The following is a 22,597-nucleotide window of genomic DNA, read 5'->3' as shown; positions in this document are numbered from 1 at the left end:
AATGAAAATCTATTAACTTTGACATAAATTAATAAATTGATCAATTTGAAATTTAGGCAAAATCTAAGGACTTTATTTTTTAAATTAAAAACCTAAGAATTAAATCTAAATCAAATAAAAATTAAGGGACTAAATATGATTTTTTTTCCTAAGTTTTTTATTACTGGCTTAGGCATAGTATGTATTTTTCGTTGGCTTAGCCCGACAAGCCTCGAAAGCCTTCTTCTTCCTTCTGTTGCAGGTACATTCAACCAAGTAGGTAGCATGTACGGATTTCAACTTCATCAATTATTATTTAATTCCATATTTGTTTCTGTATTTACACTATTACTGTTCTTCCTCTTTTCTTTTTCTTTTTTTTTTTTTCACTTTCTTCAAAAGCAAAATAGATCAAAGATATTTAAGGTAGGTTTTACCTTAGGAAGGCTTTTTAATGTTATTTTTTATTTCTTAGTGTGCTTTTGATATTACTCTTTTAGGCACCCACCCCCTTTAAGCCGGCCCTAGCACAAGAGAATGGTGAAGATATGGGAAGGTACTTATCAAAAAGAAGATATGGAGGATCAAAGGATATGGTTAATTTACTCTTCAATCGTGCATGGGAGATAGTTATTCTTCTTCATAACTGATGATTGGTCGATTCTCACCATTTTGCTATGTTTTATACACAAATTTGATCGAGTCTTAGCCTCAAATAATAAGAGGTTCAATGGAGTTTTAGGTGATTGATGAGTTCAACTTTTATTAATTTTTTTTTTTCTTATTTAAAAAGGGTAGAAGGGGACAACCAATTGTAGTTATTCTATCTCGGCAAGGGTGGAGCCAGCCCCCCCAAGTTGGGGGGGGCCAAATTGAAAAAAAAAAAAAAGTTTTGGGGAGGCCAAAATTAGAAAAAATAATAAAATTTGGGACAAAATTTAAATTTTTTTTTTTTTTTTTTTTTTTTTTGGGAGAACCTTGGGGCTTGGGGGGGCCCAAGGTGGTTCTGCCCCTGTATCTCGGCGTGACTATAGTAACACATATTCGTTGGGAGCCAATGAAAGGAGGGGCCTAGATGCTGGAAAACCGCAAACGCTCGCTCAAGCCTGATATTTTTTTTTTTGATCAATTTGGAATAGTATAAATGCACACCTAATTAGCATTTATGTGCATAAACCATATTTTTATTTCACAATTATCTCATAATGCTGACGTTGCAACCCCAACTAACTCTTGGGTTTTTTGTTTTATAACAAGAACTATCTAAGAGTTTGTTGAAACTTTCACGTCAGTATTGTAAAATAGTTATAAGATAAAAAATGTATTTAATTAGTTGATGTTTGGGAACTTGTCTCAACTGAATTATTAATAATATTTTTTTAAGGATTCATGTTTGGCTCCTACTTCAAAACTTTTCATTCCAACTCAAATATTTTTCAGCCCAACTCAAACTTTTTTACAACTCAATTATATATATATATATATTAAAAAAAAAAAAAAAAAAAAAAAAAAAAAAAAAAAACCCTAAATGTAGTTGAACTACTCTCACGTGGTGGCCGGACCACCCCTAGGTGTTTGAGGGTGGTCCAAAAACCCATAGAGTGAATCGGCCACCTCAAAGTAGTTTTTTGTGGCGGCTCAAACAACGCAATACAATACAACAAAAAATAATAAAATATATATATATATATATATATATATATATATACACCTAAACACAGACGGAGGGAGGGGGGGCTGGCAGGGGCCATGGCCCCCCCAATTTCCTTGAAAAAAAAAAATTTAGGTTAAAAAAAACTAAAAATTTAGCTTATTGGCCCCTACCAATAATTTTTTTTTACCAACGGCCCCTGCCCATAAGAACTTCTAGCTCCGTCCCTGCACCTAAATGTCTTCGTAGTTTCTAGTATTATCCGTACACGCACTATATATGATATACATTAATGGACTTATGGACACGTACCTTGAAGCAAATTGGTGTTTCATTAAACACATTGGGGGAGAGTGATCGATCTATTTGATTATATATATATATTACAAGCTATCACCACAATGACCACATAAAGCCATATCCAAAAGTGTTCCTAAGCAGATTACCTTTTTGTGTATGCTGCCCTAATTAAACTGTAATGGACCTCCCATTAACTGGACAGTCCAAACTACCGTACCGCTGGTTAATTTGAAAATACATTGTTAATAATATTAAATGGGAGTTGATCGAAACGTTTTCTCACGTGTGAAAAGTTAGTGGACGTACGTAGTGGTCCTTTCATTTATGAGGGTCCATGCAATTTCAAATTCTATAACTAAATTTTGTAGTAAGGGTTACATTTGGTACGTTGGAATGGTAATTTTTTTACGAAGACGAACGAGTTAGGATTATTCAGAATATAAGAAGTTGGAATAGAATGATTATTCTTATTATTTCTTAAAATAATTTAGCTCTACAAATTATTTTCCAAAAAATCATTTTTTTAACACAAAAAAAATTAATAAATCATCCCATGAATGGCCGGTCACCGGTTGTTTTGTTAGGGTGGCTGGTCACCCTCAAGGGGGTGGTCGGCCACCCATGAAATAAAGTTTTGGTGTTATGAAAGAAAATAATAATAATAATAATAAAATAGATAAGGGTTTTTTTTGGGAAAATCCTATTCAAAAAAAGATTTGGTTTCATGTATATAAAAAATTATGGAGAAAATTATGCATTTAAAAAAGATTTGGTTTCCTGTATATAGTATATTATTATGATTTAATCATTTAAGTCTGCATTCAAGTCTACCACTACTAGAGAGTTTTAAGAAAATTTCAAGATCCTTAATTCTCCAAATAAAATTGAGAACATTCTTCTTCTTTTTTTCTTTTTTTTCTTGGAACAGAATAAACCTTCTTCATTGAATCGAAAAGCCCCAGGATAAGGACAATAACATGAGGTGCAAGAACCTCATACCCTAAGCCAAAAAAATCTGACTTGTACAACAACCTAAACAATACATAATCAATATAGGACAAACAATAATCTCCTCTTTACAATAAAGCACACTCAATAAAATTGAAAACATTCTACTTCATGGTTCAGATTAAATTTTATACATTTCACATCATTAAATTTTTTTAGTGCGGGGGAAGGGGCCTTCTATCTAGCTCATTCAGTACCTTGTTTGTTTGCTTCTTTTTTTTTTTTTTTAAACTTCATTATCACTTTGATATTTCATTATTTTTGCTTTCATACCCTTAAACTTTAAAAAGTGTCAATTTAGTGTATACATCTTTCAATTTTTTTAAACTTCAACCATCCATTAACATTTTTCGTTAAATCTTAACGGAGGGGTGTCAAAATTCCTAAAATACCCCTCATTTTTTTTAGGAAAAAAATTGCAAAGATTTAGGTGTTGTTCAGGATTTAACGGAATTTTAAAAAAAAAATAAGTATTTTAAAAATTTTGACAGAATTTAATAAAAAATCGTATGTTGAAAAAAAAAAAAAAAAAGCGTCTCAAAAAGCATTGTTAAACGTGACCACAGCTAATATGATTTGTTTTCGTGAATATGATAACTATTTATTTTAAAAAATAAAAAATAAAAAAATTATGTGATACAAAGGGAAGGGGATATGATAACTAGTCATCTTTAATTTGCATGAGAAGTGGTGGAGGTAGGCTAGGTAGCATTAGCATTATCAAATATGTTGTTAGCCTTTTGGAGGACCTCTCATCTTATAAGAAGAAAAGACGCATTACAAGTTTTCAATTATTTCCAAAAGTTTATGGAATTCTTTCCCAATTTGCATGGTGGAGAGAGAGAGAGAGAGAGAGAGAGAGAGAGAGAGGCCAATCTTGCTGACCAATTAACAACTTCCCACTTTTATCATCATATAAATGCATAATATATGAAGCCAAACCCTAAAATACTAGGAGCATGGAAAATTGTAAGGAAGTTATGGAAGGGCTCCTTAAGAGGAGAGGTTGCCGGCGTGCCGCTTGGGCAAGAGGTCCCCCAATGCCCTATCTAAAGAAAAGATGACTTAAGTAATAACTCTGATCCCCAATTGTAAGAGATCCTGATCCTATCTCTATAAGCTACCATTAACCTACTGCATTAATTTTAGGTTGAGTTTGGCTCAGTTGTAATTAGGATTTCTTGCACTTATTTTTAGGCAACGCCATAAAAAAAGGGGCTACAGAAAGGTGGGCTGTGTTGCACCTCTTTCTATTGAACTATTTGAATTGCTAACAATTCGGACATTCTAAGGGTCCGTTTGAATTTGCGATTTTAAAAAAGTGCAAATTAAAAATAGATATTTTAAAATATGCGATTTTAAAAATTGATTTTTAAAAAAGCAGTAAGCGTTTGGCTAAATCACAGTTTGACTTTTAAAATTTTGTGTTTTCAAAAAGTCACATTGGCTGCTATTTGAAAATGCAATCGCAATTTTTTAAAAACGTATTTTTCGAACGATTCATTTTCTACAATTTGGTTTAAAATCGTATTTTTTACTTACAAAATCGCAATCTCAAACGCACTCTAAACGGAGGAGATTCCAATCCTTTCCGATGGCATGAAATCATGACACGTTGCTGCCCAAGATGTATATTGTACAGCACAAAGTCAGTTCCAGAATTCGACGACGTGTAGCACTGATATGATCAGTGAACGAAGCCCAGCCCATGTGTCAATGAATGACTGATCATTGACTTATTTATACCTCTTACTTGGTTGTGGCCCACTAAAAGTTATAGAGATTTTGTCATAAAATATTATAAATAATAATAATAATAAATTATTTTTAACATAACAATATAGCAAATATCCTAACTTTGAACTTTGTTTCTATCGTTTAACTTTTATTTTTATTAAATATTTTACGTATTGGACTTTAGTTATTAAGTGAGAGTTTGAACCTACGCTTAAAAGAGTATTAGAATATTAATTAAATAATTAAACAAAATATTTTTGAACCTTCCAAAAGTATAGCTAAAATTCACCTGTAATTTATAAAAATCACCCCATATTGAACTCTCTAAAGCTACATTATTTTTGGAGTTACTACAGTTGCTCTCCAAACGTAGCTAGCAACCGTAGCAAAGCCAAATATTTTTGCCCAATTTTTTATTCTCTCTTTGTGCAACATGAGCACAACGGCGCAGGCACGTTCACAACGGGAGCACGGTGGGACGGACTGCAATCAGTGGGCGGCATCGGGACGGCGATATTATTTATTTAAGTTTAAAAAAAAAATTTAGAAAGTGGGATATTTGGCTAAACTTTTTTTAAAAAAAATAAATAAATAAATAAATGTTTAAAAAAAAAAAAAGAAATGGTTAGTCATTTTGGAATCCCTATAAAGTTAGTATTGTGTTTTTGGTAAAGTTATGTTATGCGAAGATATTTACGCTTTTTCCTGGAATCTGAACCCGCATGGCCGCATTTACGTTGGGATTGGATATATCTCCCACCGTTTTATGTTTCCGTTAATTTCAAATAAAGCTTTAGATGCCCCCACTTTTGAAGGTTCCTCCCCATCATGCCCTGCCCGGGGGGAAGGGTGAGGTTAAACTTTAATTAGTGTTGGGGGTAAAGCTATTTTATCTGCTTTATCATAATTAATCACCGTTAAAAATAATAATATGTCGTTTTTATAATTTTTCTCTAAACACATTTAATTATTGGCAAATTTTTAGTTAATTAAACTATTCATTGGAACTTTTTTCTCCAAGGCCAAATATTTTTTGCACAGCAAAGGAGGAAGGAGATTTGGAAAGCTACTTGTAAGTTTTGTAGAAGAGAGAGAGAGAGAGTTAAAATTACTTTTTAACGATAAATTTTTGGATTTTAGAAAAATTTCAAATATTTTTTCATATTTTTTAAGAGAAAAAATTTATCATTTTTTTTTAATGGTTTTTCAAAAATTTTGGGTTTTTTCTTTTTTTCAAAATTTTAAGATTAAAGAGGTTAATTATTTAGATTTTTAAGGACCCATGAGGGTTTTCTTAAAATTTTTGGAGAGGCCAAATGAGATTTGTATTTTTGGAGGACAGGGAAGTTTTTCAAATGATTCTCATACCCTAATTTATTTATTTTTTTTAAAAAAAAAATAATTAAACACAAAAACTTTTAAAATTGGAGGGTGGGGCTTTCCTCGTCTCCCTTGGCTGCAGCTTGGTCCTTGCTAATGTGGTACTTTATTTTCAATGGGATCTAAAGTTGGATGCTCTCCCTTGGCTGCAGCTTGGTCCTTGCTAATGTGGTACTTCTTTTTCAATGGGATCTAAAGTTGGATGCTCTCCCTTGGCTGCAGCTTGGTCCTAGCTTACTAATGTGGTACTTCTTTTTCAATGGGATCTAAAGTTGGATTGAAATGGCTGCAATTTAGCCCGACTACAATTGTCAGAGGTCTTCAAAATTTGTTTGGGTACATGGAACCTATTGGGAGCCTCTCTCAATTGCCTGCTCGATAGGAGGCAGGTATTTAGTAAGGAAAATCCCCTCCCCTCATTTAAGTATATGGATATAGAGGCAACACAAATGTAAAAGAAATGTAGTAAAAAGTATCTTTACCCAGTTAAAACCAAGAAGTTACAACCTCATATATATGTAAGCTATGTAAAAGCTATTTAAAACTCCATCTATTACATTCTGTACCCGATTTTGAATTCAACTAACTTCAATTCCAACGGTTCCTTCATAGCTTCCAAGTACAAGAGTCAGCCACCCTATTTACCTCCCCCATGGTCAAGAACAGCTATATATTGACATAAAGTAAGTTGGTCCTTCTTGCTGCCTGGTTTGCAACATGTAATTAACATGATTTTGTCTACCTTTTGCGCTTGGACTTGAGAGAGGTCACCGACTGAGAGCTGCTGTGCCAGTTGCGCTTCCTTTGGTTGATGAACCAGTTGTTGATTTGCTTCAGCTGCAGGCCTGTCTCATCTACAAGTTTTGCCTTGTCATCTTCCTGTAAATATTGGATAGCTACATGGGTCATTGACAAATAAATCATAAAATAAATATCAATCTTGTAAAGTTTACTTAGATTCAGAGCTTACGATCTGGAAGCATAGTGGCACTATTCTTAGTGTATCAACAAAAATGGCTAAGATCAATGCAAAGTCTAGGAGCTGTTTGAAAGCTGATAAACTTGAAAGAGTAGCCTTAATTGTCATACTACTTCCTGTTCAAAATCTAGTCATTTGTACTTGGCATGCATTTCAAATGAAGTCTAATGGTAGCCTATTTGGCAAAATTTTCAAAAGCTGTTTCACTTCTCAAATGCTGAAAACTCTTCTCAAATACTGGATTAATACAATTCCAATGGAATTTGTAGTTCCGGGGTTGTGTTAACGTTTGCATGGAGCCTTGAACAAAGAGTGATATCGAAACTCTAATTAGAAAATAACATAAGGCAGTCTAACAGTGTTAATTAACTGTAATACATGTGGAATACTGGATTAACACATGTGGAATATTTAACTGTAATGGGATGAATGATGGAGACAAATTAAAATTCAAACTCAAGACATTTGCTTTGATATCATGTTAAATCATCACTTGTCCAAAAAAGTTAAATTGATAAGAAATGATAAACTTAATCATTTATAAAGCATGTTTTGGGTTCTTTCCACCTAGGCCTTTAATCTATTTTGCCCATTCTCAAATACTTTGGTTAGGCGTTGAACAGATCCAAGACATTTTTATATTTTATCTGACAAACATAATGAAACAGTACTTGAAGCCAAACCAGCAAGAATATGAACATTATGATTGTGCAAAATCATAAACAGATGATGAGATTGGTAATTGCTTACAGTTGGGTAAGGCCACTTTGAGTGTTGCTGCCACCAAGTTTTCAACACACTTGTTGTGTCACCTGGTAATTTCCCTGCCCTTCTTTTTCTTAAGATCTCCTCCCTAACATCTTCAATTCTTGACTTAAAACCCTGCAAAACAATGTTAGCATATTGGGATTTAGCCTCACACAATAAGATTGTAAAGGCATCAGTCATCATGAATTAAGCGGCATTTAAAGTATTAATTCCATATTTCAGAAAGCAAAAGTGACTGAAATTTTGCCCTGGATAGCAAAAACGGTTAAATTATCATTTATTGTAAAATTTTAAATTAATAAAAAATAATAAATTTAATCATTTAAATAATATTCTAACAAGAAGACTTTATGATCGTTAATCAAATGTTGCATGCCTTGTTTAAGGTTTGCACTTATCTATGTCATTGAGCCCATGTGTCTTTAAATTAACCCAGGAAAATTATCTCTAAGGACCTTTCCAAACAAAGTTTTAATAATATCACCTGCTTCAGTTCAATCTTCAATTCCTGTCGAACTCTGTCCATTAATGACCTTTCAGATTCTGTTGGAAGCAGCGGACCAAATCCCATCATGTCATGTCCATCAGCACCAGATTGATCAAGAGAGAAATCCATCTGCAGATCGTCCTCATCATCTGACATTGTTGCACCAGAACCTTCACCTAGGCTCACTCCTGGAAAACATGTCACACACCAATAAGCCATGCATCATTTTGATCAACTGGAATCATACAATACCATTTAATCCCGAATTCTATTATGTCATAAAGTCCATCTCATACATTATAACACTTCATGGAAGTAACTGGATTTCATACTGCAAAAAATAAAATCTAAAGCAAGAGGAACAATAAAGAAAAAGCCCTAATTAATCCAAATACTCAGACATAGGTATAAGTCCAATATATCCTCATGTACATGTAATAGGCAAGTGAACAACACCACTATATGGTAAATGAACCAGATACAATTAGGCCTTAAGATATCTTTATTGGAGTTTAGCACATCATCATATTGAAAATGGGACTTCTATGTGTTTTCCTTTATATAATCAAATCTCCCTTACCAGTTACCAATTCAACAGGCTAATGTAAATAGATCCTATCTGCCCTTTTAAGTCACATGGCAGCTAATGCAGGAAATATGACAAAAAAAAAAAAAAAAAAAAAAAAAAAAAAAAAAAAAAAAAAAAAAAAAAGACCAGACAGTCCCTCTTGAAATGCAATCTAATGTCATGAAGCAAATAATTAAGTCAATTGAGATTTTGTTTTTAATAAGTGATTGGGCTCAAGGGGCAAGGAAGGAGAGGTAAGAGATTCGAACTAGTGACTTCTGTTTTGAGCCTAAAAGTCACATATTATCACATCTTTCCATTTTTATTTTTATTGTAATTCTTTTTTTTTTTTTTTTAAAAAAAAAGGTTGGGACTAGGAGCCACCTAGCCTAATCATGGTAGTGGCTGAGTGGGAGGACCATCTCCTAGCCATTGTTTGACTAGGGTGGCCCGCACCCTAACAGAAAGGTGGTTCGCAATTGCCCTAACAGCAAGATGGCTCACAGCCACCTCGTTCAAAGGGAGTACTGGTTCGAGATCACCCTGTTGAAAGGGGGTGGCTACTAGCCAGCCTTCTATTAGGAGTGGCCGCTAGCCACCCCCGTTGTTAGCAGCCACTCCCTCTTATCAACGTGGTCGTGAGCTATCCCACCATTCAAGGGAGGCCACAAGCCACCCCCTTAAAGTCAAAATGATCAAAAGCATAGGCGGTGCTGACCTAATTTTCCAAAAAGAAAAAAAAATGCAAGTATAATTTATATAAATCATCTCTAGCACAAACTATAATCAATATATTAGATTGGAAAGTAAACTATCTTTGGTAATCTAAAGACCACCACAATTTAAAGCCATTCTAATGAGAGAGATGATCAGTATGCATATTTTATTGAAAAATCAAAGAATTATGCATTTCATGTACAACTGCAAGGGGTTTTATTCTTACTAATTGTGCATAAAAAAAGTATTATACCGATTCGAGGCATGAGATAATTAGGAAGTTGGCTCTGTGATACTGAATATTATGATCTAGAGACGCATTAGCTATATTTGTTTGAAGTGTCTCACTATGTATATCCTAATTATGAGGCTTATATCTACTTGGTTTATGGAATTTTTTTTTTTTGGTAGATAAAACTTGAATGCTTTTTAGTTAAAAATAATCAAAATTTTGGTTGGTAATCATAATTCAGAGTTTGGTTTACAAATTCTAGTTTAGAACTGATATTTTTACAATTTGTGATTGAATATTCTTACAATTTGAGGAGGTTATATATATTTTTCCATTAATTTGAAATTTTGATTTTCTAAAGAAAATGACCATGAACATTTGGCCTCAGCCAAATTGAATTATGAGCTCAGACTAATTTATCGAGGATGATTTGTGTACTCTGATGCAAAGTCCATAATAAAAGCACTTAGGGCAACTTCTTATGGAAAGCAAGAAGCGTTTTAAAATGATTCCACCCTCTAAACTAATTACTTGTATTAATTTCTCCATTTTGGCTAGCTACTCTAGCTAGTATAATCCCCAATTAAAAGCACTGAATGAAAAACCATCTAAATCTTGCCCATTAGACCATTGATTTGACTTTACACTGAATTTCACTGAAAACACTGTAATACATAGCCAATTATAACTTAATCAGAAAGAAGAATATTAATAAGGTTATTGTTCCAACCAAAAAAAAAAAAAAAAAAAAAAGTATAGATGAGGATAAGTAAAATGTAGCATAAACCCAATAAAGAATTTTATTCTGTGATTAAATTCAGTAATTGACTTTCGATTAGTTTGGCTAGAATATCTTGGTGCAACTAGCTAGAAATTAGCACCCACTCCACCAAACCTACCATACTACATGCATAGTTAATATTTCTAATCCTTCCATGAGATTGAAGCTACATGATGGTAGTTTCATACCTAAGGAGCATTGCTTCTAATGGCATTAAAGTATATACAATATGCATATATATAGAGGAGCAAACTAACACTACCAAAAACTATGAAATATTATGGTGAAGAAATTGTGAACGAGATCCCTTTCATATCTTGTTTAGAGATAGATATTATTAATTACCATGCCAGTTGGAGAGGTGAGCGTACTGTCTCATACAAGCTCTACTTCTTGAGAGATCGATAGTACGTACTGAGCTCGAATTTAACAATAGCAATGGCATAAATGGTGCCCTCGATCTCTTCCACTCAATCATTTAGAATGGATTGCACTACTATAACATATATACTAGATGAGTATTGCTATGGTTACCTAGTCTTACAAACTGATATTGCAATCTGTATGAATGGCCGGTGCCATGCCACATCAATTTCTGGATGTATATTAAGTTGTTGATACATACATATAGGTGATCGATCACATCAATTTGTAAGGTTCTTATAGTAAAAATTAGTAATACCCTAAACATTTCCCATACTAGATTAGGATGATCATAACCTTAAGGTCCAAGCAAAATGAAAACTTTTTTGGGATCCATTGTTTCCTTGATTGATGGTTGAATATATATGGTAAGTATTTCAATGCTAAGAGTTATATCGCATGGAAATAATAGCTTTTCTTGACCGATATAGAAACCAAGCAAGAGTTTAATTAGTCAAGGCTCCAATCTCGATGTACGGAAATATATCATCGATCAGCAAATTCCAACATAATATAAGGTTGCACGCGTCCTTAGGCCCAGACCCTCCTGGAAAACTCAACAAATTACTCGAAATTTTATGTCAAAAAGTCTTAAGCAAGCATGGTAATTAATATTAATATCCAATGTAATTTTACTTCAAAAAGTTTCCCAACCATATAACCACCAGCCAAAAAGATGGATATATACCATGCACTATATGTGATCCTCATCTCTACATTTCACTCTTGTTTTAAACACAATTTTTATTATCATGGGTGCCTAATCTCATATGTATATTGTCAAACAGTTATAAACCCCATTACAAATAAACCAATCTGAGGCCTCTAAATCTCTAACCTATGAAGAAACAACAAAGTTCATGCATCAACGTCTTCGGAAGGCTTAAAGGATTATTCCTCGAAACCAAATATTCTCCAATCAACATTATCGGTTGTTGGTGGTAGGAGTACCTTCTTCACCGAACTAACTAACCCTTTTGCAATATATCTTATAGATATTTTCTGGGTAGGTCCTACAGCACCCACCTCCCTGCTTGGACAACCCAACTTTGCAAGAACCCCAAATATCATCTCTTAATTAGCTGTCTACCTACCGAACCCATCAAACATCAAAAGCAAAGAGAGATAACAAAGAAATAGAAGTGATTTTCTCTGATAGCTATAGAAGCAGCTAAAGAAGATTATCATTTATGATAGAGTTTTTGAGAAAAACTAATAACAGTAATTAATAAGAAATTGCATTGAGATGAAAAAAGAGGGCATACCAGTGAGGGCCTGCAAGGTATTTTCAATTTCACGGCAACCCACGACAGCCTCAACGGCATGGACTCTGACATGTTGTTGAAGCTGTTCTTTGAAGCTACATAAAACCAACAAATATTGTGCCTGTAAAAAAATAAAAAAATAAAAACCACCAAAAATCCCTGAAGTTAATTAAACCTCATAACAAATCAACAAAATAACACAAATATCCAATAAAAACGAAAAACAAAGAAATGGGTAAGTGTGAAAACCATCTTACCAAGAAGCTGTCGAGCTCCTGACGCTCATGGGGAGAGATGGAATGGCTACGCTGCGAGGCATAAGAGCGCAAAAGATGATGAGACTGTTGCAACTGCGCTTCGATCAACGGCAACTGATCAATCGGAGTGGCGACACGGAGGCACGCGACGTGGGCCGACAGAAGCTGCTCATACAGTGGGTGAGTGGCTATCTCCGCCTTGAGCTGGCGGCTGTGCTCGCCGGAAATTCCCATTTCACCACCTAAACCACCACTGCTACCACCAGCACCGCCACCACCCATCATTCCCAGGCTTGTTTCTTGTATTTCTATGTCCATAAGACTAAAAACCTTAGCTTTTTGTAATCAAATGGGTGATAAAAACGAAAAGGGTTTGAAAAAATAGAATAAAAAAGATGGGCTTGAAGGTTAAGGACCACAAAATAAACTCTCGTGTAGTTGTGGTCTTTGTATGCGTTTGATGGAGAGACAGAGAGGAAAGCAGACAGTTTTATCGTTACTGGTGTATAAGAAAGCGAGAGAGAGAGAGAGAGGGCCGGGTGTTTATCGGGATCTGAGACACACAACTTTCTGCACCACGTCTGAGCGCGCAAGAGAAACAAAAGATTTTACCTACACACACAGAAAGAGAAAGAGAAAGAAGCAGCAAAGAAAGAGAGAAGGGTGGGGGGGGGAGATGTTTCAAGTGTTGTTTTGCGGTTTTAAAGACCTTGAGAAAAGAGTTGTGAGAGACACAGAGAGAGGTGGCATAGAATCATTAATTACTATGAAAGGGGCCGGGGTTGGAAGCGAGGTCAGAAAAAGAAACAAGCTTAGATAAAGCTGCTTCTCTTGTCTGAAATTTGATTGCTTTTTCTTCTTCTTCTTTCGCTTTGAATTTCTTGAAAATATTTTTGGCTTTATTTCGACACAAGCTCTCTGCCAAGTCAAGTGGTTCTAATTAATAGGAATACTAGTTTAAGATTATCAAAAGACAATCGATTCTGCATACAAAACGCCAAATATCAGAATAATTTGTTACAGTTATCTTATTCTCCTTCATCATATATCAGTCATTTCACACTTACGAACAGTTGACATAGTTTATTTTAATTAATTTTTTTATGTCCGTTATACCAAAAAAAAAAAAAAAAAAGCTTAAAACACGGCATATCGGTCAATATAAAATGGACGTAAAAAGTAGCATTACTCACTTATTCTTAGTCTAATAGGCATATATTAGTTTAATAAATTGGATGAAAAAATATATATATTCTCATATAATTTACTCATAAAAAAAAAAAAAAAAAAAAAAAAAAAAAAAAAAAAAACTAATTTTTAATGTCAAGTGTCAACCAAGTATTTGTTTAAGGCTATGATGGTGGGAGCACTCCACAATATCATATGAGGAGCACCCCTTCAATGATTAGAGGGTACATGAAGACTAAAGACATGGGTTTCATTTGCAGTCACTGTTTGAGGGTTTGCTGGCTTTTTAGCAAATGATCCATCCCATTGGCAATCAAATTGGGGTACTAAAACAACCCATTTTCTAGCTTAAGTCCACATCTATCAAGATGGGGTCAGCATCTTTCTCATTCCAAACAAGATAAGATAATTTTTTATTTTTTATATTTTAATTATAAGTACTCGGATGAGAGATGGGAATCACATTAATTAATCGTCCAAATTCGCTGTTATTGCGAAGGAGTTCAAGTAGAATATGCGGGTCTCATATGAACTCCCTCACGGTTTAATTTGAAAGCTAATTGTTGTGGATTTTATTTCTTCTTATAAGTGGTTGTGATGTGACATAATGGTGATCGAACATTTTGTTTTTATATTTTAAGGACGTTTTGTATTTTAAGTTGTTCGTTAATATATATTAAAAAAATAAAAAATAAAAAAAATAAAATAAAAAAAAAAAAGGAAAGAAGAAGAAAAAAGTAGGCTGAGGTTGAGCAGTCGGTGCTCCACCTAGCTCCTTGATTGGTGCTGTGTGCTTTTCCGGTTTCAGCTCTTTAGGGTTCAGTGAAATCAAGAAAAATATGTATATAAAACGCACCGGTTTGGATAAAAACATAAATGACAAGCCACCAACTATCTCATAGAGGAGTTACGTCTCATGCAGGCATGGTTGGCAGGCGGGCGGGCGGGCGGGCGGGCTGGCGGGAATCGAACATGACCTCTGATGGGACGCTACTCCTGACTGTCGGATCTCTCATTTTCCTACGATGTTTCTTAAGAATATTGCATTATATATTTAATTATTTATTAATGATTAGAATAAGAAAAATTATTTTTATTATAAATTTTTTATATTGTTATATGATCATCACTGAATCATTTTTTAAAATTTGGTCAGCCCACTAAACAAATTAGGATTGGTACGCGGTCACTCATTTGAACAGATAATAGTGGCTATGGAACCACTCCCTTTTAACAAGCTAGGATGCTCGTGTGGCGTCCAAGTTAAACATATGGAGGTGGTCGTGTGGCCACTCTACTGAACAAATGGAAGTAGCCTCATGACCATTCCCTTTGAACAAGTAAGGGGTAGTCGCCCGACCTTCCCACTCCACAAATGGGGTTGGCAGCATTGCTCTGAACTAGTGAGAGTGCATGGACAGCCTGGCCTCCCAGACAAACAAATGAGGATGGTTGTACAAGTCGCAACCACACCTCTAGATAAATGAGGGGTGACGGCGCGACTACCCCTTTGAACATAGGTATATTGTGTTAAGTTTTTATTTTTTGAATGAGAGTATTTGGTAACCCAGATGTACGTGCAAAGCACGTGCTCATGTTTTTCATCTCAAATAACGGTCAATTTTTACAACATAAGGCAACTCGAGACATTATGATAATTAATAATTAAGTCCAAGTTACAATAAATTGTATGGTTTAGAGATGAACAAGAGAAGTTGAGAGTGGTAGTTTGGCAGGGAATTCTATATTGTGAATTCTATATTGTGAAAATGTGAAGGAATAATATATAGGATATGTTAGATGTGAGGTGGTGACAGTTGGCCAATTTAGAGGGTTGGTTACAAGGGAAACAATTTGTTGGGCAATTTGCACTAGAGTCGAACCTAAGCAAAAGCATTAAATGGAAATATTAATCTTCTTTAATTTCTTACCTTTGTTTAACGTGGAAATAGTGTTGCTTTGGGAGCAAGGAAGCATTATATCTAGCTATTTATGGTTCAATGTCCTTGGAGTAGCTAGGAAGCAATGTCCCTTTTGGGGTTTGATTCATATACTTCACCGGTATAACAATTGCACAACACCCCTTCACATGGGGGTGGGGCTCAGTGTGTGGGGCTCACCCCCATGTGAGGGGGTGTTGTGTAATTGTTGTGGTGGTGTTGTAAATCCATCATTTTTCCTATTTAAAAGTTGGTTGGGATTGCCACATCATTATTGTAGGATAAAAATATGGTATATAGCATTACTCTTTGAAGATTCTCATGAACATGTCATTAAAATTTGAATAATGCTATTTTTCACACACATTTATCACACATATATTTCACACCAACTGATATGTCATATTTTAAATGTATTCTCATGTCAACAACTTAAAACGCGTCATATCAGCCGATATGAAATATGTGTGCTAAATGGGTATAAAGAGTAGCATTATTCTTTTTTTTTAAAAAAAAAAAAAAAAAAAAAAAAAAAAAAAAAAAAAAACCTCAATAGGAAAATGTTTGGAGTACTAAAACTAAATTAGGATTCCTTACAATTGGGGTAGCTGTGTAATTCGGGCATCCCAAATAGAGGAGGTTGCAAGGCCGACCTGTCCCGAGCAGCTTGAAGTTCTAGGGTCCTAGAGCATCCATCTTTGTAGGGTGCCCAAATTGTAAGAAATTCTGATCCATTAAAGCTTTAATTACTACAACCTCAATGGCATTCCACGTGACACTATCATGTCAGCCATAATCAAATTTAATTATTTAGTTACTGACGTGGTAAGTGTCATATCGACTTACAAAATGACGTGATCTGTGCCACGTTGATTGTCATGTCAATTTATAAGGAACTTTTAGTAAAAATTATAATACTTCTAACATCACTCGATCTCCTTCAATATGTCAACTCAAACTAATTAAACCAAAAAAAATTAAAAAATTCTATTACGATAAATGAATGATCAACAAAAATTTAGAGTTGTATTGGAAACAAGATCATTATAACTAGGGCATTGTTAGTGGCATAACCAAAAAGTTGTTGTTCCTTTAATCCTCTTAGAGACATTTATACATGTGAAACATGCTAGTTAATTATGACACATTGGAACTTTCAGAACAACGCTTTCAGCTTTGATATGATAACCATATATTCCCTTATGATGAGACTCATGATTATACTCAACTTCTAATAAGAGGTGTCATCAATATATATGATCCAAAATTGGCAAATCTACCATGCATTTCTATAGAGAAGTTAATTTTGTTGTTTATTAATTGTTTAGCTAAAACAGAAATTAAACCAGGTAATTAATGAATCAAGTTTGAATAAAAAGATTTCACGAGAGGGCATCGTGTGCAATAGGGCAGTCTGTCTGAATATGTAAGTTCGGATTACTCGAATACGTGTTTAAATAGTTAGGGTCTGAACAAACTCTGACGTAAATTATTTTGTTAGAATACAATAAGACAGATTTATTGCACGGGATCTTAATCTAATACAAACTTGAAAAAGGACAAAAAAAGAAAGGCTTGTAGAGTAAAGGAGAGAGAGTTGTTGGGAGGTGGGAGGGTTGTCCTTAATTAACCCTGACTTCAGAGGATGAAATCCAATGTCAAAACTTTCTCTACCTTTACTTAGCACGTAGGGTTGCTTTTACTTAGCACGTAGGGTTGCTTAAGAGGCAATTGATCGAACCTTTTTGCTCAGCTCAAAAGTCATTGGCTTAGCTAGAGCCTAGACCTCATCAGAAGGCCAACCAGACTAACTTTGAATTAATGTTTAGTTTTTGATAGTCAAGAAACCACTATTAAGCTTGAATTAAAAAAAAAAAAAAAAAAAATTCAAAAAAAAAACCAATAATAAGCTTAGAATATTCTCATTAGGCTAACAAAAATAACTCAAACATTATTTTTGCCCCGTTAAGATGTTAAAATAGAATCAAAATGAAATGCATCGATCGGGCTCACCAAATTGGAGAAACATTTGTTTAGTTGTTACGGTTCTCACCAAATTTTGTAAGCATTGTCCACTTACCAAATGTGAAAATATATATATATATATATATATATATATATATATATATTATTAAAAAAATCTCTAACATTTTCTCGTCTCAAGAAAAGAAATAAAAAATCATTGAAAATGAATATTTAAATGGAATAGTGAAAGTAGATTACTAAAACAGAGAGCCGGATATAGGTACTTTAAAAAAAATTAGTAGTTAAAATAGAGAAGTATAATTTTTTTACCTAAAATAGATAATAAACTTGTTAAGCCGGATATAAATACTCTAAGGCTCCAAAATTCAGATCACATTTTTAAAAGGTTTTTTTTTTTTTTTTTTTTGGGGGGGTGTGGGGGGAAATGGGATCCGTGTTATTAGCTACCCGAATTTCATAAAAATTTAAACAACTTAAAAAATGAGATCGAGTTGCAAGGCCTATCTATTCTGAGCAAGTGAATTTTGTATTCTAAAGTCTTTAGACGGACAAATAAACCCCACAGCTGCCTCCCACCTTTGGCTAGAGTGTGAAACTTGGAAATCCGTTTAGACTAGGTATTGCACTACCATGTGGCTCTAGCTAGTATTAAAAGAGTAGCCATTTAATTATTATTTAAAAAAAAAAAAAATAGTCAAGTCTCAAGGAGCCAACTTCCACACCCGTCCCTCAAATGGTGTAAGGAGCCAAATCCCTTGTTCTTTTGAAGTGTAGAGTAAAACTTGGCATTATCCTATTTCCCCCACTACTAGCTGGACTGCTAGGAAGATCAACCGAAGTGCAAACTTCTGTGCCCATTATGTGGCTGATTGGGCCGCGACTAAATTTATTTCTAGCTGCATTCCCACCTCCTGTTTGTCCATTCCTCCATGTTTTGGAATGGATTTTTCTTTCTCTTTTAGAGTACCTTGATTTCTAGTTTTATCCTTTCTTTGTACTTACAAAAAAAAAAAAAAAAAACTTGGCATTATCAAAACTCCTAAAACTATTTAAACTAGGAAGAGATGGAATTCTTGTCGTGCTCATACTATAATGCAACAAAGTCGGCCACAAAGACAAATGCATCAACATCATATCATTATATTATCATTGTCATTAATTAATTTATGTCTTTTTCCTTTCTAGATTGGTGCTACCATTCTTTTGGCTCATTGGATTGTTTTTAACTCTTAAATTCATATACCTACCACTAATTCTAAACGTGAAAGAGTTCAAACATTTCCTTATTTAATATTGGTGTATATATATATATATATATATATATATATATATTGTATCATTACAAATATATTATCACGTCCTTAAAAAAAGAAATGACTGTATTCCTCAAAGAAAAATGTTTGGAATACTACAACCCCTTATAAACTGACGTGACAATTCACATAACACTGTCATATTAACCACAATTAAATCTAAATTTTTAGTGATTGACGTTATAAGTGCTACTTAGACTTACAAATTGACATAGCAGTTCACGTGGATATCAGTTACAATCAAATTTAATTGTATAATGAGTAATATAATAAGTGTCGCGTGATCTGTTATGCCAATTTATAAGAAATTTATAGTAAAAATCGTAGTACTCTTGTCAAAATTCTTCCTCAAAATTGTTAGGACACTTACAATCTTTCTACTAATCCAATACCACCATGTTATATCGTTTCCTCATAGTGTTATATATATACTTGAGTTAAAAGGTAATTGCGAGAACATTCTAATTGGATTCTATTAAAGTTGAATCGCCCTTTGCTTGATTGCTCCAACCCATTCGCGTCGTACTAGACTCGGATTCAAGATTAAAAAAAAAAATAACACTTTGAGTAATGTTATTCTTCACACTTATTTAATAAAGGTGTTTAGGTGAGTGGTTAAAAATCGCACATCTACTATCTGCCCATTCGCATGAATTACGAGTGAATTTCCAACCCTTAATTCCAAGCAGATAGACACCATATTCGCCATCCCCATATATGCGGGTAAATATCAAAATATGGCAGAAAAAAGTGAATAATATTCGCCTTCGCATATTCATATATATTAAAAAAAAATAGTATTATTTTATTAAACTAAAACAACCTCATTTTAGGGAAAGGAGTAGGGCTACACTTATTTCATATCGATCAACATGACATTATTTAAGTGATTAATTTTTTTTTTTTTTAAGTGACTGACATAATTTAAAACACGATATATCGTTCGATATTGCTATATACTTTACAACTTAAACTTATAAAATAATTATTAACAAAAAAAAAAAAATGTAAGATAAAAATAAAGTAGAGGGCATTAAAGGGGATGAAAAGGTCACAACAATGACGTGGATAAGCATGCAGTTAATTAATATAAAGCTTGACCTTCTTCCATGACAACCACCATTAAGAAAGTACTAATGTTTGTTTGGGAGGGCGTGCCAAAAAGAGGCGACGGCGTGATTTCCAAGAGAAAGGTGGAAGTAGCAGTGGGGTCGCCCTCACAGCTGTAGCCTTGTCGTATTCTCCGCCCTATCAGATTGCGACCCGCCTAGCCGTGGTCCCAGAACATAAAAGGGAAACCAAAAACAAACTTGGAGAGAAAGAGCAGACAGTGTGTGGTCCCCACGATTCCACTCCTTAGAAAAAAAAAAAAAAAAAAAAAACTTGGAGATTATCCGGTGTTTCGCTGTCAGGAGGCCCCCCGATCCTGACCTTTCCTTTTCTTTTATCTTCCTTGACGATGATATTTCCTTTTCTTTCAAGTACCACCAAAGTCAATCCAACTGCTAATCACGATTAAATAGAAAAACAAAAGCTGTTCTCTCTAATAAGTTCTAATTTATTTTATACCAGTTGTTACGGAAAATAATGCTGCCCTGTTTGTCCTGCAAGAGAGGTGGGATAAGGTGGGTGATTTTGATGCTTAAATTAATGAGGATGATTACCAGAAAAAAATAAATAAATAAATAAAATAAAATAAAATTCTCATGGGTACGATGGACATTTTAATGCTTAAATTAGTAAGGGTGATTACCAGGAAAAAATCTTATGGGTACCATTACCGGTTGACCAGGTGTCATCAGTTAATAGGATGTGGGTTTAGATCTCAAGGGTAGTGGTGTACATGTAGATATCCGTGCAATTATTATTCGCTGTTTGCACTCGCATCCGTAAAATACAGATATTATTTTTTTAAAACCAAAATAAAAATAAAAATGCAAATATCATTTTTAGATATCTCCATTCGCAACGTTTTTTACTATTCATGTCTGCGTGGTTATAAAGTACGGTTATTATTCGATATTTGCAAATAGGTAATGTGTCTATTTTAAACGATTTTAAAAATAATTTTGACTGATTTTTAGTCTTTTGGGTTTGTTTTAAAAATATAATGCAACACCAAAAATATGTAAAATCGGGAAAAAAAAAATGATGGATATGACCTCAAAATATTCATGGTAATCAATACTCACAAGAAACACACTAATGTTGTTTTTTTTTTAATCCACAATTCAATGAGAATAACAATGAAGCCAACAAATATATATATATATATATATAACATAAATTATCTAAATATTACACATTCATAATTGAAATATATAAAAATATATATAAAAAAATGTATATTAGATATAAAAGGTATGCGGATACGATTATTATCCGTATCTGCATACCCTAATACTGTTATCCGCATATGCACTTACAGATAGTAGTTTGGATAGTAGATGAGGGCGATTAATATCTGCCTGCATGTACACCCCTACGCATGGGTACAATGTACCAGTTGGCTAGGTATCATCGGACAATAGGATGTAGCCTTGGCTTGGCCAGGCATTTCATTTGATAAAAATTCTCTTCATTTCAAGTAAAATGAGAGAAGTTATTTTATTTTTTATTTTATCTAAATGCTTTACAATGTCACATCTTCTAAAAATTTTAAATAACGTGACAATATATTTATCATGTGATATTAGATACACGATTAAATGAAAGAAACTAAAATCTTAACTATAAAATGGCTTCGCATCCTCTTTTGATTGTCGGTAGGTCGAAAAGAGTTTGATATGATGTGTCGGTATCTCCACCCTTGGTTGGTTGGCTATTGTAGGTCCTACAAGCTAGGAACAAGGTTAGGTTTGATTGGTAGCTTTATTAGGGCCACCATATAACAACATAGAATTTTGACACAACTTTCACATTAGGGCCTAGTGAAATGAACGAAGAGGGTTTCCTAGGGGATGGGTACTGTGGCCAGGGAGTGCTAGCACAGACCAACTAGATTCTGACACGTAACAGCAGGCTGACATTAACAAAATGTGATGTTTCGTTGTGCTATATGGTACTAGGGAGGGAGGTGGCTTTTTCCTTGCGGAGACTTCCTAAGTTTTGGAGGGGAGGGGGAGGGACCCAAGCTATGTAATGTCGGATGCGGCACTCAAATGTTGATTGTTAAAACATGCTGGGGCCGAGGCCGACCATCCCAAAACGTGCTGGATTAGGATCGTTTTCTTCATTGTTTGGATTAAATTTCGCATTTTTAACTCTGTATATATTATTACGTCGTTTCAAATTTTTAAATAATGTAACGATATAATACCGTTTGATACCCAAAAAAAAAAAAAAAAAAAAAAATCTAAATTAGGAAATGATGCTTTCTAATTTCACTTGAAATAAAAGAGAATTACATTACAAATGTTCTGGGGTGATTGGGCTGCCCCAATAATGCTGTTGGGGGCAATTTGGCTACCCCAAGGGGTGTGGACCGTGTAGTGCAACCGAACCCCACAGGTGGTCCGGACACTAATTAGTCATTTTTTTCTCTCGTTATTTTCTGCTACATAGACCAATTTTAGACCGAATAAACGACGTAAATTCCTCACATTGCTGAAGATCTTAATCCATTTCAAACATCTAAC

The 22,597-nt window shown here is 34.1% G+C and overlaps 1 protein-coding gene across 1 annotated transcript; it reads right to left on the bottom strand.

The window, feature by feature from the left end:
- Positions 1-6,516: 6,516 nt before the first annotated feature.
- On the bottom strand, positions 6,517-13,417 carry LOC133854128 (homeobox protein HD1). The gene is made up of 5 exons (XM_062290174.1): positions 12,533-13,417; positions 12,276-12,396; positions 8,287-8,477; positions 7,785-7,916; positions 6,517-6,934 (listed from the first exon to the last, which is right to left on the bottom strand). The coding sequence occupies exons 1-5, from the start codon at positions 12,848-12,850 to the stop codon at positions 6,794-6,796; spliced, it is 903 nt and encodes a 300-aa protein (XP_062146158.1). The 5' UTR covers positions 12,851-13,417; the 3' UTR covers positions 6,517-6,793.
- Between the last annotated feature and the right edge of the window lie 9,180 nt (positions 13,418-22,597).

This window comes from Alnus glutinosa, chromosome 13 (assembly GCF_958979055.1).
Source record: "Alnus glutinosa chromosome 13, dhAlnGlut1.1, whole genome shotgun sequence".
Classification (NCBI taxonomy): Eukaryota; Viridiplantae; Streptophyta; class Magnoliopsida; order Fagales; family Betulaceae; genus Alnus; species Alnus glutinosa.
Note: the sequence above shows the minus strand (reverse complement) of the source record. Positions and strands in the feature narration are given on the sequence as shown.

Excerpts from the sequence above, each read along its gene's own strand:
- LOC133854128 (XM_062290174.1), bottom strand. The coding sequence starts at position 12,850 with ATGGACATAGAAATACAAGAAACAAGCCTGGGAATGATGGGTGGTGGC. Across the intron at positions 12,397-12,532 it reads AGGAGCTCGACAGCTTCTTG|GCACAATATTTGTTGGTTTT; the intron begins GTAAGATGGTTT and ends ATTTTTTTACAG. Across the intron at positions 8,478-12,275 it reads TACCTTGCAGGCCCTCACTG|GAGTGAGCCTAGGTGAAGGT; the intron begins GTATGCCCTCTT and ends CATGTTTTCCAG.